Source organism: Equus asinus, chromosome 8 (genome assembly GCF_041296235.1).
Source record: "Equus asinus isolate D_3611 breed Donkey chromosome 8, EquAss-T2T_v2, whole genome shotgun sequence".
Classification (NCBI taxonomy): domain Eukaryota; kingdom Metazoa; phylum Chordata; class Mammalia; order Perissodactyla; family Equidae; genus Equus; species Equus asinus.
The window spans coordinates 77,438,836-77,457,752 of record NC_091797.1 but is presented as its reverse complement, the minus strand read 5'-3'; the positions used below and the strand labels follow the sequence as shown (position 1 = coordinate 77,457,752).

The window sequence follows — 18,917 nt, the reverse complement described above, 5'->3', positions numbered from 1 at the left end:
GGACTCAAGATAAACCCATAGGGAACAGTGTTCTATAGACTAAGGCTACTTTGCTTAAGAAATACAGTGTAATACCCTTGGCAAAATGCCACGCGGAGCTCCATAAATTCAAAGAATGAGTGTGTGAAGTGACCAAATGCAACACAATTCTTCTATATGTTTGCAGCATTGCACAGAGCTACTGCAACCAGGCAATTTCACACTAATGCATTTTTAAACTTGGTTTAAATAAATGTATTCCCCTCCACCCACCCCCACCCCCCAAAGTGTGAAAACAGCATGGAGAGGATGGTTTGAAGTGTTTTAACATCTTCACAGGTGGCAACGTCAAAACAAGTCATGAGAGAGACTGTAGAGACATTCAAGATGCATCTCCGATGTTTGAGGGCAGCGTGCAAGATGCCAATCTTTCCACCAAACACACTCATACGGCCTCTGGGAAAGAGGCTTAGGCGGGACCAACGATGGTCTCATCTGCTATGACACTGCCAACGTTCTCACGATTACAAATAACGACAAAATGTGGCAAACAGAGGCGGAATACTATGCTGCGTTAAAAAGGGATGCCCTATCAACCCAGTAGAAAAAAGGAAAGATAATCCCAGAACATAAAATCAGATTATAATACTTAAGAATCAGAAGGGTGTGAGTTACGCGCGCAGCCTTCAAACTGAGAAAGACAGCATGACCACGCGAAAAAAGGGGGGGTGGGGGGCATCTGTCCTTTTTACCCCTTCACAGTCACCACTTTTTCCTGGAGCTGCTTAATGCAGACCTTTCATCCATCCAATGGTGTGTATCGAGCAGCTGCTGTGTTCCAAGCACAACCCAAGGCAATGGGGGAACAGCAACGAACAAGCCGGGCACAGCCGCTGCCTCGCAGGGCCCACAACCCAGGAGGAGGACACTGAACCATCGCCCAGTGCTTATTAAGAAGCGAGGTGCCCACTGCCAGAGCACCGCCTAGCGCCCGAGGACGCGCAGGGGGCTGTGCCCCTCTCCTGTCCACGAACACCGTCCCCCACATGTCCCCCACATGTCCCCCATGGGGCGAGCCCGCTACAGCACAGGACGCCCTTCCGCGCTCATCCTCAGGGTCCGATCTGTAGGAAACCATTGCTCTTCTAAGGAGGGATTTCCTGGAGTGACTCTCACGTTTCAAGTACGGTTTAGGATAATCGTTCCGTGCATTCCCACCTATTATTGAGCTCCTCACATGCATTTCCGTTTCATTCCTACAGCAAACCCGATAACAAAGGGGCTGTTACTATTCTCACTTAACACATGAGGAAACTGAGCCTCGAAGAGATTCGGTGGCTTGCCCCGGGTCATACATTAAAAAATGGCAGAATCCGGAATAGAAGCCGGGTTTGCGCTTTTCTCGCGACACTAAGACACTGTGGTCGTGCGAGCCTTCTTGCCCCCCATCTCCTCCCCGCGCGCTCCTCCTCAGCCCGGTGCGAGGCCGCACTCGGGGCTCCGGCCCACGGCGCAGCGTCAAAGCACGGACACCCCAGAACGACAACAGGACACCAAGAAAAGCGGCTGGGCCTCCCCCCGCCTCAGACGCTAACGGGCCTCGGTGGGCGAAGGCGGGCTGTGGCCAGGCCTCCTGTCCTCAGCCCCCGTGCACGAAGGCAAAAGGGAATCCAGACTGCCACGGCAGAGTCGGCCCCATGAACCTCAGGCTTTCGTTTTCTACACAAGAAGGCAAGCAAGGCCGTCCACCTTTCACCTGACTGCCGCCCATTCCGCACTTCAGCATGGCTGGGGCCCTAACCAGTCGGGTCGCAAGACGCGCCTCAGCTTGACGGCCCCGAGTGCCCGGATGTTGCCCGCGCTTTTCGAAGCTTCGAGATTTCACCCCTCCCCTCCCCCTCCTCTTTCCCAGAGATGAGTTTCGCTTTACGGCGTAAAAGGGCCTGTGCGGGCCGCCGTACAGCAGCCTCCTGCGGACCTCGTTTTTCATTGGCTGCGAGCGGGGTGGGCGGGTCGCCGAGGAGCCTGAGGAAGAGGGCGGCGGCGGTGGTGGTGGTGACTGAGCGGAGCCCAGTGACAGGATGGTGAGGACGGCAGCCGCGGAGCCCGGGGCCTGGCCCTCGGCCGGCGTGCTGTGTCGTTGGGAGCCGCTGGAGTCTCGGGGCGAGGGCGTGGGCGATCCCGGAGGCCTTGGCGGGCTGGCCCGGGCCTGGGGGCAGCCGAGGGGGAGAGCAGGCAGGGGCGGGAGCGGCCACCTCTGGGTGCGGCCGGCGCGGCCTCGCACCCCCGCCCTGGGGGCCGGAGGACTGCCGAGGGGGAAAGGGCCCCTCTCAGCTGCTCGGCTGGTCACGAGACCCGCACGGGAAAGGTCTTTGGGCCTGCGCCTGGAGCGTCCCCGAGAAAGGAGCACGGGCCCCTTCCGTTTCCAGACGCTTCCCTACTCCTTTCCCACAAAAAGCGTCTCCCGCTGGTTGGGATGCACCGGTTACCACCCCAGTGTGGCAAAAGCTGGCTTCTCAGCTGCAGAACGGGAAGTCGCAAGCAGAATCCCCTAAGCATTTTAGTTTGCCGTCTAGGGAAAGGGGGTAAAAACCCTCCGCTTTCCCCGGAGATAACGTCCAGCTGCCATTGAAACGTGGTAGGATGCCCACCAGGACTGGAGGTGGCTCTTAGAATTCTTGGGACCCTGTAGAGTAGGATTGCTTAGCGGTTTATGAACTCTTTAAAATTGTTTGGAAAATTTTGTGAATACGTACGTTTTTCTGGGTAAAAGGTCAGTGATTTACCTCGGTCGTTGATCACACTGCCGCAGCCAGCTTCAAGGCGGCCCGTCACCCCCTCGGCCCCAGAAGGTTGCTACCCCTAAGACCTTCCTACATAGAAACTCGGGAGCATCTGCTGGAGAGGGTGCATAGCTGTAATCAGATGTGCAAAGGTGCCCTTGACCCCCTAAAAAGTTAAGAACGGTTTCAAGAGGAGCTCTGATTATCTTGGTATTTGTGTTGATGAGGTTAACTGTAAAGGGACTTCTCTCTCAGATGAGCATCCATTGCATTTTGAAGGTTGTCATGATTATGTGACAAACAGCCTTTCAGGTGGCTTATAGACGTGATAGCTAAAGATTTATGGTGTATGCTTCTTTAGTTTCTTTATATATGTAAAAGGTTTTAATCCTACTTTTGATTTTTGCTTCTAAACGGACTCCACTTTAGAGTAATCCAGCTTACAGTAATTTTGAGACATTCATCGCTGGGAGAAGACGAAATTATCTGACATATGATTCTATATTCATGTTTCTGCAGTTTTTTTGAGAGGTGAACACTTTTTTAGAGTAATTGTACTGGAACATGACTTTTCACATGAAATAGGAAGAACTGGGCAAAATTTAGCATTAGCTGATTCTTTTATGATTAAAAGCATTTTATTTGGGAAAGGAGACTAAACTAAAAATGTTCAACACTTAGTAGTATCCAGAGTCTATGGGCAGCAAATTCAAGTGTGGGGAGGGTCCACTTTTAGCTGGAGAAATGTGTTTGCTTTTATCATCTTTAGTTGGTGACTTCATCACTTGATAATGTATTCATAGCATTGTGTTAGATCTTCTATACAAAATAATGACCTACCTGAGCATACTTTCCCAACTAGTAGAATTTTGAACATAAGAAAATTAAAATCAGTGTACTTGAGGAATAATTAGATCTTAAGAATCCAGAAAATGTTAGCTTTCATTTAAGCTATTACTAATGAATTTTCCAAATTGTCTTGTAAAATTCTTAACAGAACCGGAAACAAAAGAGATGGGAGTCGATGTGGAGAACAAGATTAGGACTAATAGGAAAAATTGACGAGGCAAATTTTTTTAAAGAGAGAGCCTGTGTGTGTATGTGTGTAAAATGTTTAAAAATACAGCAAATGGTTCTTTTGGTATTGTTTTGAGCAAAGCTGATTTTTAACATTTTCTTTCATAACACTCAGAAATCATTAACAATTGTTTGCATATTCATTTGATACAAGTTTTTTGTTCCTTTTTTTGGTTTGTTTCTTTTTGTTGCTTTCTTTTAACATTGGTCATGTTTCACCCTTTTTTTTCATTCCCCTGTCTGCAATCAACTTCTTCATTCCACTAAGGCTGGGCACAGAGTAAGTTTCTTCTCTTAGCTCCTACTAACAATGGTGATTGGGTGGCTGATTACTGGGATTTTCACCCTTTTATGGTCTGTCAAATAGGAAGTAACCAAATTCCTATGCTTTGATTGGGTTGGTTCTTTATTTGAATTTAACAAGACTGCCATTGCCAGGATCTTTTGCTGTCTTAAAAGACGCTGTAATCTATGTCTAACCTGAATTGTCAAGTGTGGAATTTGGGCAAGGAGACTCCTTCAAGAATGACATTTGTTAGGTGACACTATTTTCCCTATAGCTTTGTCATGTGCAGGAAACCAGATTCCTAGTAAGGATCCTTACTACTTTGAAATAATTTCTGTGTAGTCATTCATACAGTTATATCCTTAGACGGCTAACAGTCTGGGTACACGTGGGCATAGTCCAGAGTACACTGTAGAATAGGCCATCAGTTATTATAAAGTATCATGTCATAACTAATGTTCTTTCTAGCACATTCAAATGGAAAAGTGCATTCATTATTAGTCCTAAACATTTTCAGCCTGGTATAGACATGTACCCTTTTAAAAGGTTGAAGTTCTTTTTTTTAATATAGAAATCTATTTTTTACCTTTTTCTCAAATGCCAGCTTCCCATATTAACTATGTACTTCAATCCATATCTGAAGGGATCCCCCTCTAAAGATGAAGATTGTTCTATATCCAGGTACTTTTGTATGGATTCCTGATGAGGGTGGAAACTTCTCGGTGGTTTTTAGTTTTACAGATGTTTTGTCCACTAAGATCTGGATTGAAACAATTAATATGTCATTGAGCAAATACCAGCTGAAACTGCTTTTTATAAAGAAGAAACTTATTTAACAATTTCTTTTAAAGTGTGCTAATTTTGTAACCTTGTGTTACTTTAGTTGCTCTACATCCTTTCCCTTGTAATCATTTTGGTATTTGTTGCAAGATGAAGGAAGCTTGTTTTAGTAATAATTTTAATTTCACACATTTTGTTTTTAATTTCAATTAAAAATTGACAGATTTTAATTTGGTGACAGTCTGTGGTGGCAAAACTATTTTCTGGGGGCCGGCCTGGTGTCACAGTGGTTAAGTGCGCACGTTCTGCTTCGGCGGCCCGGGGTTTGCCAGTTCGGATCCCGGGTGCGGACATGGCACCACTTGGCAAGCCATGCTGTGGTAGGCGTCCCACATATAAAGTAGAGGAAGATGTTAGCTCAGGGCCAATCTTCCTCAGCAAAAAGAGGAGGATTGGCAGCAGATGTTAGCTCAGGGCTAATCTTCCTCAAAAAAAAACAAACACTATTTTCTGTTTTACTCTATTTCAGATATTTAATGTCTTCTTTGATAATATTAAGGAATAGTCATGCCTTCTTTAAAAGCAGTTAAAGGGCATGTACATTTATGGATGAGATGTCTGTGTGGGAAGACATCCTGACATAGAATAAAGGAGCTTATTCTAATCGACATGAAGAAATTGATTCTCTTGTTCTTTGGAGGGCAGATATTATTTTTAAATGAACTTTTTGACAATATTCTATTAAATGACTGAATTAAATAGTGTTTATATGTCAACTGTTGAAATTTTTAAATTAAAATTTTACAGGATTGAGGTTTTCTATTCTTTTATGTTTAAGTGCAAAATTTATTTTTGTCATCTGAGACTATGTTGCAACTCTACCTCCTGCTAAATTCATCAAGCTTTTTTTTTTTTAATGCTTTTATGCACATGATTGAAAATGTTATTTTAAGTTTGAGAACTAAACTGGGGGTACATAAGCAGTTTAATCTAGATAATAACGTGACAGTGAGGATTTCTAATAATGAAGAAAAAAGAAGATAACAGATTATAATTCAGAAGCACACGTTTGCCCTATTGAAACTCTTTGAAACATAGGCTGTTTTTATTCTTCTGTAATGTATAGCTAATAGTTTTAAGTAGCAAATATTGTAAATTTTGGCTACTGTTCCTCCAAATAGTTGTTAGTCTGGTAAACATAAATTATAGAATTAACTTTGTTCTCTGTTATTACATTTTTAGTAATTCTCTTCATTAACATTCTATGAATCAATATATAAGGTTTTACAACTGCAGAAATATGGGGGCCGGCCCGGGTGGCGCAGCAGTTAAGTGCACACATTCCACTTTGGCAGCCCGGGGTTCACTGGTTCAGATCCCGGGTACGGACCTACACACCACTTGTCAAGCCATGCTGTGGTAGGCGTCCCACATATAAAGTAGAGGAAGTTGGACATGGATCTTAGCTCAGGGCCAGTCTTCCTCAGCAAAAAGAGGAGGATTGGCAGCGGATGTTAGCTCAGGGCTGATCTTCCTCAAAAAAAAAGAAATATTAATTACCATATCAGTCTTCAAAATGCCAAATTCCACAGAGCCCAGTAGTATTTTTTTCAGTGTAATTCATAGGTCTCTAAGTGAACCACACTAGAAAGCTTGATTTTATTCTTAGTAAATAGAGTGATTACCTGTATTGTGTACGCATACCTGTTTATGACCAAAATAAAATAAGATTGATTTAGAACAGAGTATGTTACCATATGTGTGTTTATTTAAATGATCATGATAGGAACTGTGTGAATAACTTTTGCTCTTTTGGGTTCTGGAATCTCTGATTAGTTTAATTTAAAAGGGGAGTTTTGGGAGGAGAATCCTTGTTTGAACATCATGTTTAACGTTACACCTTGTCTCACCTTGACACTTTAAAGTTGGTGTTGGTATTAGGAGACCTGCACATCCCGCACCGGTGCAATAGTTTGCCAGCTAAATTCAAAAAACTACTGGTGCCAGGAAAGATTCAGCACATTCTCTGCACTGGAAACCTTTGCACCAAAGAGAGTTATGACTATCTCAAGACTCTGGCCGGCGATGTTCATATTGTGAGAGGAGACTTCGATGAGGTGATGTATTTCCCTTTCCCTTCCCAAATAGTTCCTTTTCTGGATAGTTACATATATAAGCTTTATCTTTTAGACCAGAATTTTTCAACTGTTAAGGTCTTTTTTCTTTTAATTTTCCAAATATAAAATTACTACACATACTCCTCTCTTACTGTTTGAAAATCACTGATTTTAGATTAATCAATAAACATATTAAGTATTCGTTCTAACTAAATTGATACGAAATAGAAGTGGTTTTGTCATTATTTTTTGTACTACTGTCATTTAGTTTCTAAGGTTTTTGTTGGAAACTTATCACCGCCCCCACCTCTGCTACCCTGTTCCAAGCCACTGGACCCCTTTCTTGGGGTCCCCTCCCTGATTCTACCCTCCTCTTTCCATAGTTTGTTCTCCAAGTAGCAACCAGAGTGGTCCTTTTTCGGTGAAGTAAGATCACATCACTGGTCTCTGAAAACCCTGCCGTGGCTCCCTGTCTCAGGGGTGAACTGTAAGGGGGCATGAGGGAGTTCTGAGGAGGTGGTTGACCTGTTCTGTATCTTGATTGTGGTTGTACTTGAATAGACGTGTGCATTTGTCAAAATCCCTTGAAGTGTACACTAAAAAGGTCAGTTTTACAGTATGTAAATTATACCTCAATAAACCTGACTTTAAAGAAAGAAAATAAGTTAGGAATTCTGGAGTTCCAACTTTGCCCATTAACAATGGGCCAAAAAAAAAGTTAATAATGAGATTTTAGGCAAATTACATCCTCTTTCTGGTCTTAATTTCCTCCTACATAAATGTGATTGGAATAGATGATTTTTAAGACTCCTGCCAGTGCTAACATTGTATGATTTAGCATAATAAGTCTGATTCTAGTGTGAAAAATCTATTTTGTGTTTCTGGGAATATAAGCTTTTTCATTAATTATTTAACTTCATTGGTGCTCTTTACTGGGGTTCCTGTATACCAAACCCAATGAGCGTAGTGTCTTTTTTTTTTTTTTTTTTTTTTGAGTGGATTTGAAAAATAGTTTGGATAAGGGGGCCGGCCCGGTGGCGCAGCGGTTAAGTTCGCACGTTCCGCTTCTCGGCGGCCCGGGGTTCGCTGGTTCGGATCCCGGGTGCGGACATGGCACTGCTTGGCAGCCATGCTGTGGTAGGCGTCCCACGTATAAACTAGAGGAAGATGGGCACGGATGTTAGCTCAGAGCCAGGCTTCCTCAGCAAAAAGAGGAGGACTGGCAGTAGTTAGCTGAGGGCTAATCTTCCTCCAAAAAAAAAAGCAAACAAACAAACAAACAAAAAAAAATAGTTTGGATAACTAGTGGTGGCATGGAGCTAAAAGATAGGGGGATGAGAAGCAAAGGGGCCAATTTCTTGTCGGTAATTAGAATGTAGTTCTGGTTTGTTAAAAACATGTTAGGGGTTCCATTTGTGTGATGCTAAAGACAGTTTCAGTAGCAAGAATTAAAATTTCTTGCTTCTAATTTGCTAAATTCATAGACCCTGGAGCCATTCTACCAGGGTTTGGATCTTGGCTCAATCCCTTACTAACGTGACCGTGGGCAAGTTATTTTAACCTCTCTGTGCCTCAGTTTCCTCACCCATAAAATGGAGGTCCTACTAGAACCTACCTCTTAGGATTGTTCATAAGGATTAAATAGGTTGCTATTTATAAAGCCCTTAGAATAGTGCCTGGTTCATACTAAGTGCTATATAAGTGTTAACTATCATTATGATTTTGAACCATCTATAAAACTGTTAAAGCCTGGAATATGATTTCAACACACCCTAGCTTACAGCTTATATGCCTAGGATTCTTAGGTAGAGAAAACTCACAAATTTGGGGCAATAATTATTCTCTACAGCATGCCCCAAAGAACCCATATTCTATAAAAATAAACACAATAAAGGGGTTGCATGATAAATTCCAGTTTACCTGATGTAAGTTATGTTTTTTGCATAGTTGCAGCCTTAATGACTGAGAAGAAATCAAATATTTAATAAATGTGTTGGTTGTGAGGCACTGCATCAAAACATACATATGAGATTGAATATTTAAGCAGATTGTTTTTTAAACATCAGTATCTCTAAAATATATTTTTTCTTACGTCTGTTTCTCATTTTAGAATCTGAATTATCCAGAACAGAAAGTTGTGACTGTTGGGCAGTTCAAAATTGGTTTGATCCATGGACATCAAGTTATTCCATGGGGAGACATGGCCAGCTTAGCCCTGCTGCAGAGGCAGTTTGATGTGGACATTCTTATCTCGGGACATACACACAAATTTGAAGCATTTGAGCATGAAAATAAATTCTACATTAACCCAGGTTCTGCCACTGGAGCATATAACGCCTTGGAAACGTGAGTAGTATGCAATTTGGGAATTGGGGTTTTTTTAAAGTTAATAATTGCATGTGACATTTCATAAAAGAGAAATGTGACCATTTAAATATTTATAGCCTTTTTGGCAATCTTCTTTTGGTGATGATTCTTTTTTATGTGTAACAACAAGATTTCTCCTTGAAACCAGTTGTCATCCTAAAATGACTTTGTAGTGCTGCTGCTTTTAGTACAAAACACTGACATTATTTATGTTTTCTTCCAGAAACATTATTCCTTCATTTGTGTTGATGGATATCCAGGCTTCTACAGTTGTCACTTACGTGTATCAGCTAATTGGAGATGACGTGAAAGTAGAACGAATCGAATACAAAAAATCTTAAAGCTAGGCCTGTCTTGATTTTTCTGTTGGGTTTTTTTTTTTTTCATTTTCCTGTTCAAATCAAGTAATTAAACATTTAAGAGCCACAAAACTGTATCACTTTTATAATATTTTGCAGTAAAATATAATAGCGTCTTCTGTTAATACAATGTTCTAAGCTTCTTGTAAACTATAAGAATATATTTAGTTTAAGTATATGATTTCTATGAAAAAGTGTTCACCACACAGTAAATGGTCACGTGTTAGGGAAAGTTTATCCTTGTAAATATTTTCAAAGTTGGTATTTGGAACTTTATTACAAAAGTAGTGCATGAGAAGAAAGAATCTAGTCTTTCTTGTATACATTTTTTTCTTCTCCAGGAATAAACAGTTACCTTTCATTTATGCTTTCTTGATAAACTTGCGTTTTAATTTTTACAAATCATAGAAATAAGAGATTGAATCAACCTGTGGACAAGTATTAAAGTGATAAGGTAGCTGAGATGACCTTTCAGAGCTCTCTCATTTCTTACAATGTTCTGGGTCATAATGGTGCACTCAGATTTTATTTTCTAAATAATATACCATATTGGCATGTGAAATCAGCAGGGATTCTTCAAACTGTTGCTTTAAATTGCCCTGTTCCTATTTTTCAAGTTTTAACAAAATTTTTTAAAAACAATATTTAGAAGGAAAGCACACTAGAGTGCATATATAACGTAAGGAATCGCCTCCTTAGCACTATTCCCAACTTAATCTAGTTTGAGAGTCCAAGTGTTTGTGTGGCAGTTTTCATAAAATAGGGCAAATTTATATTTCCATTTTTAAGTTGTATTCAAGCAGCAAATATTTATTAAATACCTTCTTTGCAAGCCAGGATGCTATCTCTATCAAATGCTGTTCTGAATCGGAAGATTTCAGTTTTCCTCAGCTCAGTCAAGAAAATACTTGTCTATTCTAATGTTGCTGTTTTAGGACTTATTGTAAAGCAGAGAAAGAATTACACAATGTACTTGTTAGATTTAAAGAAAAATTACTCAATTTTAAGTGACAAGAAAAATTTTAATTGTATCTAGCTAGAAATATAAGCATATATTCTACGCAAATTTATTACACAATCCTTGGTACATGGACCTACATCAAACCAATTAGACTGTTGTAAAAGTTTCTGAACAAACCAAAATTACTTAATTACTTAATGGTAAATAACAATACTATCCTAAATGTAGAGAGAGGACACAAATCACAACCTCTTACCCCTACTTTTGGCACTTTATCAATACACAAGACGAGATTGTCAAGTTAGCATCAGATGTTCTCCCTGTTCTTCAATTGACATTGATTGCATACACTTTAGTAAATCTTCTTCCTTTTTTTCTTCATTCGTGTATGATTCAGAATCATTTGTAGAAACTAAGGGGAAAAAAAAGAGTTTATAATGTCTGGTTTGGAAATAAGTTGTATTTCATCCTGAAAATTTAGACTTGTATATAAGAACCGCCTTCAAAATGACCTACGTCACTAATGAGCCTTTAGCAAAAACAAATTGCCTGCAAGTTTCAAAACTTAACCACCTCCCCTCCTTCCCCCACATCTCTTACTTTTTAAAATAAGATAGCCAGTACTGTATTCTAGCCAAGTTACTGTGTAGCAAATTCTCTGTTACTAAGTCCTGTTTTCCCTTTGCTTTTCAAAATCTTTTGTTTAAGGGGGAGTTCTAGCCTCAATATTCTCCATGTTCCTTAAGTGCCTTCTCATCTCTCTTTTGGGGACCACAGGGACTTTTCCCCTATCTGGAGTTTCCTCTAGCTGATCTTTTTGGAACCAGACTTACCTTCTCCCCTGCCATTTCACTCATTTCTTGGATAGGCATAGTGTGATATTTACAGCAGAGCTGAGTGGCACTGTCACACGGAAATGGGATATGGGTTCAGAAGGCCTAACTTCCCTACCCACTGTAGTAGTAAGGGGAAATTATTTAACTTTCACTTTATCAATTCTGAGGAATATTTCTGAACGTTCAGTCTTTCTCTTTTGCCTTTTTCATTTTGCGGTATTCTGCACTTGTGTAGAAGGATCCTTTCTGCTGATCCTTCCCAAGTCTGGATTTGTGAGTTGCTCCAGAAAATTTTGATAATATCACCTGGTTGGCTTGCTTGCACTGGTTTGTTGAAAATTAAACAAAATGGTATAGGTGATGCAGCCCTTTGTAAACTGTTCAATGCTGTACAAAATATGTTGTCCATCCAAAAATGTCACTATCTCATAAAAGGAGTGCTGTGGCTTGGAAAAGTCATGTTTGTGGCTCTGGGTTGTGACAAATTCATTCTCTGTTAAGTCTTTGATGTTGATGTTATAAATATCTTTATTTAGAATTAGAAATACCTTGAACCTTACTCCCCTGAGCAGTGTGTTCTTTAAAATGAAAGCAGAAACTATATTTTACTCTAAATTTTTTAATGTCCTCTGTAATAGAAATGAAACTTGGGTTTAAATATTTTTTAAGCATAAGATCTTTTAAAATGCATATTTTAAAAATTCCACATTTACCTGATTGCATGAACAGTCTCCCTGGTTTTCTAAAAATCTTCAGCAACTTACATCTTGTTTTAGATGCATATCCAGTTTTTAAACTATGAGAAAGAGAAGCATCTCAGTTGGAACCAGCAAAGTGAACAGCTGCCTAATGCATGTGCAAGAGCATACAAATACTTTTTATTAGGCTGCCAGCATCACCAAAAAGATCCTTTCAGCCCCTGAATTCTCCTGTGGCTTATTAACCTTGAAATGCAAAGCTAACTATTGTAGTTCAGGTTGGATAATCAGGCTTCTTAATCTCTTTTCCTCTTTCCTTTTTTGTTTATAGTATTCCCCCATGCAGAAGCAACCATATGCTTCTTTTGGAAGTGTTTGTATTATTTTGAGTTTGAGTGGGAATCATTGAAAGGGGCAGTCTTCTATATCTCTATCTGATGAAGAAATTTTTACAATTCCACAAAATATGTTCCAGAAGAAGTGGCATATCCCAGTCAGCTCAGTAAAAGAGACTGTGAGATAACATCCTTTTGTGCTTTTTGTCCAACCTCTTCTGAATTTATCAAAGTGAACATATTAGGGAACACAAGCTTTAATATCATTTAGCTACCCTTCACATAAAATTGGAGTACATTTTCCTCCTTGGAAACAATAAAAAACAGACCCTTCTTTGTTTCTCACTGGTCGCCAAAGGGAATGCTGTATGATCATTTCAGATGCACATATGGCTGCGATGTGAGAAGGCCCTGAGTCCTCTCTCTCCAGTTGGTGTCGCCATGTAGTGCAGGGGTAATGCTGCTTCTGTGCGTAACGAGAGCTGAGGCGGCTCCTGGGATGAGTGAGGGCACCTGTCATACATACAAATCACCTCTATTAGAAGACTTCCTCATTTCTTGTGAGAACTAGTGAGGGACTAACTGGGGGTGCACCTGCCTGGCTTGTGTGAGCTGCGCTGGATCACATGCATGTACTGCCTCTTCATTAACGTCCTCAGATAGTTTGCATTATAGATCTTAGCAATGCTGCACAGATAACGCTTCTGGCCTATGGTGAGGTCTCGATGCTAAAAGACAGAACAAGATTTATAGGCTGCATTGTAGAACAGAGGTTGGCAATATTCCTGATCCGAAAGGATGCATGTTCAGGACAGTTGTACCATCTGTACATTTTACTTACGCAAATCAGCTATGTTAATTTGGCCAAAAAGAGAGAGAAAGAAATGGCCATTTAAACAAGTGACTCTGCTTGCCATTTCCACTCAATTCAGATGCCCAAAGAGGTTTGCGAACCACTGCCCTAGAAGAATAGGAAAGTATGAATCTGCTGTGCTGTCAGTGAGTCTTAGTTCCCATGTGCCTCTCAGTGGGTATAGGCATCTTGCCCTCAATATGACTTTTGAGGTATAATGTGACACCTAAAAGCAACCCAATTACTGTACTTAGTTTTAACTAAAGAAACAGCCTTTTCTTGCCCCAGAGAAATAACTGTGGTGTTGGACAGACTCAGGGATCTGTTGGTCTCTGATATAAGTAATTTCAACTAAGATTTTCACTGTGCTTGCTGATTTTAGAAGTTGACGCTCACCTAAAATGCAAGGCCCTGCTGTGTAAGCATATGTATGCACACACACACAGGATTTACTGAACTGAATAGGTAATAAATCCAGAGGAAATTCAAGATGTTGGTCAGAAAAATTTACCAGTTTGCACCAATCTGTAGTAACCCTAATTCGCAGTGCTCTAGAGAGGATGCTTCTGGCAGCTATGATCTTTAATGGGGTAGCACAGGTCAACAGTTGCAAATGCTTATTGCCATTTTCTTTACTTGCTTCTAATTTTGTAGTCCTTGAGCAAAATCTTTATAAGTTTGGGTTTCCATCTCTAGAGTGGAACTTTGCTCAAGCATCTTTGTGTTTGGGGCAGTGAGCTTCCTGAGTAAAGGTACATTAGATCTAAAGTATCATAAAGCCCTGAAAGAACTCTTGACAGGGAATCTATAATGATAAAATCCTTGCGCTCATTCACAACTTTACCCAGCAGATATTTACAGACTCCTAGACAATATGCTGGGTGTATTTTGTCTTCCACAGTGCCTTACCTTCGAAGCAGCTTACCTTCAATAAAAAGTGCAGTTGTGAATACAAAGAGTATTGGTATTTAAATAAAGTAGTGGTATTTAGTTAGCATACCTTTAGAAAGGGCACATCTGTCATTGATTTAGGGATGTGAATTCTTTGAATTTGAGGAGTTTTCCATAACTCTTGCAGCTTGGCTATGTTCACTTTATGTCCATCTTTGAATCTATCTGTAGGCAAGGACATTATTTTGTCAATTTCATGAGCAAAGATCAGTTCAACAAATTATTAAGATCTACGTACTTACATGTGTCCGTGATTGTCCTGGAGTAGTAGTATGAGTCAGGCTGTTAAATCTGAAGACTGTACTATAGGCCATTTGGTTTTAGAGCACGCAAAAAGCGAAGACATTTACAAATATTTAACTATATATATATTTATCATTATATATGGACTACATTATTTTGAAGTCAGCTGAGATGCAAACTGTTGACAATAACTTACTTTTTTAGTTTATTGTATATCAGACCATACTAAACAGGAATATACACGTAGGATTTGCACTTTAAAGATTTACAATATTTTATCATTCATTTGACTTTAGTATATAGTTTTAAAATTCTTTTCTGCATTAGACTCAAGAGGGAATAACATAAATTTTACCACTTTAATGAAGCAGTGTTAAAATGAAGGACTTTGCAAAAATTTATTAAAATTTTTACATAATTTTAGTTACTACACTATTTTAGATACTGATGTGGGTAGATTAAAAGAATAGTCTTTTAATAAAAATAAAACTTGAGACATATTCCAAGAAGAATGGAAACTAGTTTTCAATTTCAGATGTATTGAGACCAGTACCTTAATATAGGGTATAAAATTCACTAGCAGTTTGGGGAAAAACAATATCTGGAAAAATTTAATCAGGAAACAACTCTTTATACACTCTCTTCCTCTCCACACACCTACTCTTTGCAGGCAACTACTGATGCGCTTTCTATCACTAGAGATTAGTTTGCATTTTCTTTTTGTGTGTGTGAGAGGAAGATTGGCCCTGAGCTAACATCTGCTGGCAATCTTCCTCTTTTTGCTTGAGGAAGATTGTCCCTGTGCTAACATCCATGCCTTTCTTCCTCCATTTTGTATGTGGGACGCTGCCACAGCATGGCCTGATGAGCAGTGTGTAGGTCCATGCCACGGATCCAAACCTGTGAACCCCAGGCCACCAAAGCAGAGTGCAGGAACCCAACCACTGTGCCACTGGGCTGGCCTCAGATTACATTTTCTTGAGTTTGATATAAATGGAAAAATACAGTATATATTCTGCTTTTGTCTGGCTTCTTTCACTCAACATAATTATTCTGAAATCCATTCATATGACATGTAGCAATATTTCATTCCTTTTTATTGTTGGGTTGTATTCCATTGCATGTATGTATATACCATAATTTGATTATCCATCCACCTCTGGATGGACATTTGAGTTGTTTCCAGTTTTAGGCTATTACAAATAAAACTGGCAGAACAGATTTTAAGTTAAAATTTTGTAATTTGTAAACTCAAAAGCACAGTTTTGTTTCAATACTATTGATAATGAAGGCCATAATTTTACATATTAAACTTTAAATTTACTTATTTCTTCAAGATTTCAGCAAGTTGAATGGTTAGTGCAGATAAGTAAGAGTTATATTTGCATACTTGAAGGACAAACTAGTTTGCCAACAAATAGAAAATCATCTGGAAATTATGTTATTATGACCCTTAAAACATAATTTGGAATCTGTAATAATAAAATGAATACCATTTCAAAATTTTAAGTTTTTTAAATCCTTTTTCAAATCATAAATGTGAGTTAATTAAGAATATAGTTTTTGTGTCCCTACTAATCAGTATTTCTGAGATGTGTATTATAGCCTAGACTAAAATTTAATTTCTCAAAAGATAGCATTTCTTTACAGAAAAATGAAACATTTAAAAATAATGGTTAAATTCAACAACAAACAACCCAGTTGAAAAATGGGCAAAGGACTTGAACAGAACAGACTTGGGATGTCTCCAAAGAGTATATACAAATGGCCGATACGTGCATGAAAAGATGCTCACTATGGCTAGTCATCAGAAAAATGCAAATCAAAGTCACAGTGAGATACCACTTCATACCTATAAGGATGGCTACCATCAGACAAGGAGAAAACAGTGTTAGCTACGAGATGAAGAAATTGGAACCCTGTGCATTGCTGATGGGAATGTAAAATGGTGCAGCTGCTGTGGAAAAAGTATGGCAGCTCCTCAAAAAGTTAAACAGAATTGCCATATGATGCAGCAATTCCGTTTTTAAACGACCATATCATTTATTTATATATGTACATGTGTGTATTTTTATATATATGTACATACACTCAGGCAACTGTGAGGACTATAAATTTTCCAAGGAAAAGCAAAGTGAATCCAGCTTTATATAGTATTGAACTGAAATTGCTCTACCTGGGATAAATTAGTGAGAGGCCTTTGGCGGGCCTGTCTGACTCTCTCAACTCCAGCAGCTCTATCCTTTATTTCAAGTGAGAGGAAAATAGCAGCACCGAGAAATATTTCATGTTCCTCAAAGTTGTTCAATTTAGATTTTTTCCTTTCACTCTGCATAGAAACCCCAGGCTGTGCTCTGTGCTTTTCAATCAACATCAGTTATAAACACAGTTCTTTTCAGATTCATTGCTATTTTGAAGCACTCTTTTTAAAATGCTTGATGTGAGATATCTTAGCAGGAGAGAAAGAACCTGCTGGATTATTCTTTGTAAATCTTAAAGACTGAGTTCACCAAGGATGCTAATAAAGTCTATTTTTAAAACTCCATTGTGTGAGTAGTTATAGCAAAATTGGCTTCTCTGTACCATGTTGTTTATAGGTATTATCTGCTTTGTATGCTCTACTCACCGGTACCTTTGGAATTCTGGTAATAACAGTATCCAGCTGATCTGTTAAAAAAAAGATTAAATAATATGTAATAGTTGACAGATTTATAAGCAGTAAAGAAAGTATTTTAAATGAAAAGAAGACAGTATTTCATATGCTTTTTACTTTTCATGTTTCTATCAGACTGCAAGTCTTGCAAATTTTCTCCTATAATTCTGGTTGTATCCCAGTGGTTCCAGGCTTTTTCAAAATGAGTTATCTGAGATTTTTACCATACTAGAAAGGATTTACTTTAAGTCAGATTTGGTCTTACTCTTACAGCCTCGTAATCTAATTCCTGCATTAAGCTCAATAAAGTATTGGGCATCGGTGCTATCCATGATATTTTCTTGCTCTCTTTATTTTCAATAAAGTAATTTGGGTATGGAAAAGATTATCTTGTTCTTTATTGCATGTATTTAAGGTATACTGGAACTGATAAGTTGGTCTGGAATGTTTCTAATTTTGTACAAGTTCTTTTTTTCTTTTCTCAAATTAAGACAAAACACCGTTGCATCCCTCTTCTTTCTATTTATTCAATGAGCAAAAGTTCATTGATCTGCCAGCATACTAGGATCCAGCACTTCACCAAGCACTGTGATGAACAGAAAAGAAACACGAGACCCCATCCCATCTTTAAAAGTCTTCAGTCCACCAGATGTATATCAGAAGGAGCCATGACTGTGGCCTGAATTCAGAGAGGGAACGCTGGGCAGCTCTAGATTTTGGGAATAACTGATGATAGGGATGAGGAGTTACTGCCTCCAGCAGTGACTTCAGCATCAAGGAAAAAGTAGTAAAAACCTGCTCAAAATGAAATGGATTTACTATGGAAGGAAATTCCTTGGGAAGAAAATGTCAAGATCAAGTGCCTCTAATATTCATAATCGTTTGTCTCATTGGCGATTATGAATCCCCTTGACATGAAGGTGCCTAGTGTCACGTACAAGGAACTGATTTATCGACTCGGAAGCCCTCGGTGGAGCCGGAGGAATCTGTTCCCCTACCTGCCTTTATATAGAGATCTTGCGGCCGGCCGGCAATTTTTCCAGTAGGTTTCGCAGCGCCCCCTCGGGGCAGAAAGACCCACGCAAGCGACTGTCGCAGTCACTGCATTTAAGTCATTGCACCAAACCCTCCTCGTAAGCTTCCTTCAGAAGCCCTTCCCCTAAACAGTGTGTCGGCTTCCATATTTCCCATCCCGGCCACCAAAAAGGTTCTCTCCTCCTCTCACCTCAGTGCACTGGGGAGCCAGCTCCCACCCTCTCCTCTACAGGGGGATCTCGACCCTGGGCTGGTCGCCTCCTCCCTAACCCCTCAAGGCCCCGCAGTCTCACCCGCCGCCGCCGCCCACTGTCCTGGCCACTGCGGGCGGCTCTGCGGAAGAGCTGCACTCCGTCCAGACGGACACCGGACCCTGGCCGGCCATCTCCTCCCGGGTGCCAGGACCGCGAGCTGTGTGCGGGAGCAGCTTTCCCCTTTCCCCTCCCCTGTCAGCACGCGTGCGTCAGGCCAGGCGATATTGGGGGTGAAGAGGTGGACGCCGGACGCCAGCTCCCTCCGATGCGGTCCGGACACTGCCCGAACAGCTTCGGGAGAGCGGGGAGGACAGATCCACGATCTTGGAGTTAAACTGGGGGAGGGGGCG

The 18,917-nt window shown here is 40.2% G+C and overlaps 3 protein-coding genes across 12 annotated transcripts in view; 1 reads left to right on the top strand and 2 right to left on the bottom strand.

Annotated features, from left to right (window-relative positions):
- The window catches only part of RAD9B (RAD9 checkpoint clamp component B), a 64,541-nt gene extending 62,572 nt beyond the window's left edge, over positions 1–1,969 (bottom strand). For all 8 annotated transcript variants that reach the window (XR_011505327.1, XM_070516026.1, XM_070516025.1 and 5 more), the window contains exon 1: positions 1,729–1,969. Coding sequence is in view for 7 of the 8 variants with exons in the window: in XM_070516026.1 (XP_070372127.1) it covers positions 1,729–1,969 (241 nt within the window). In the remaining variant the exon portion in view is untranslated. The remainder of the gene's footprint in view (positions 1–1,728) is intronic.
- VPS29 (VPS29 retromer complex component) lies at positions 1,948–12,104 on the top strand. 2 transcript variants are annotated; one of them, XM_014858691.3, is made up of 4 exons: positions 1,948–2,063; positions 6,831–7,022; positions 9,133–9,368; positions 9,613–12,104. In XM_014858691.3, exons 1-4 carry the CDS (start codon positions 2,061–2,063, stop codon positions 9,728–9,730), a joined length of 549 nt encoding a protein of 182 aa, XP_014714177.1. In that variant the 5' UTR covers positions 1,948–2,060; the 3' UTR covers positions 9,731–12,104. The 2 variants fall into 2 exon arrangements, with proteins under 2 accessions (XP_014714177.1, XP_070372130.1); XM_070516029.1 differs by having other exon boundaries at positions 1,961–2,075.
- Positions 9,748–18,914, bottom strand: FAM216A (family with sequence similarity 216 member A). 2 transcript variants are annotated; one of them, XM_014858688.3, is made up of 7 exons: positions 18,607–18,914; positions 17,252–17,292; positions 14,432–14,547; positions 13,177–13,306; positions 12,908–13,091; positions 12,259–12,341; positions 9,748–11,121 (listed from the first exon to the last, which is right to left on the bottom strand). In XM_014858688.3, exons 1-7 carry the CDS (start codon positions 18,696–18,698, stop codon positions 11,006–11,008), a joined length of 762 nt encoding a protein of 253 aa, XP_014714174.1. In that variant the 5' UTR covers positions 18,699–18,914; the 3' UTR covers positions 9,748–11,005. The 2 variants fall into 2 exon arrangements, with proteins under 2 accessions (XP_014714174.1, XP_014714175.1); XM_014858689.3 differs by having other exon boundaries at positions 17,258–17,292; positions 18,607–18,867.
- Positions 18,915–18,917: the final 3 nt, after the last annotated feature.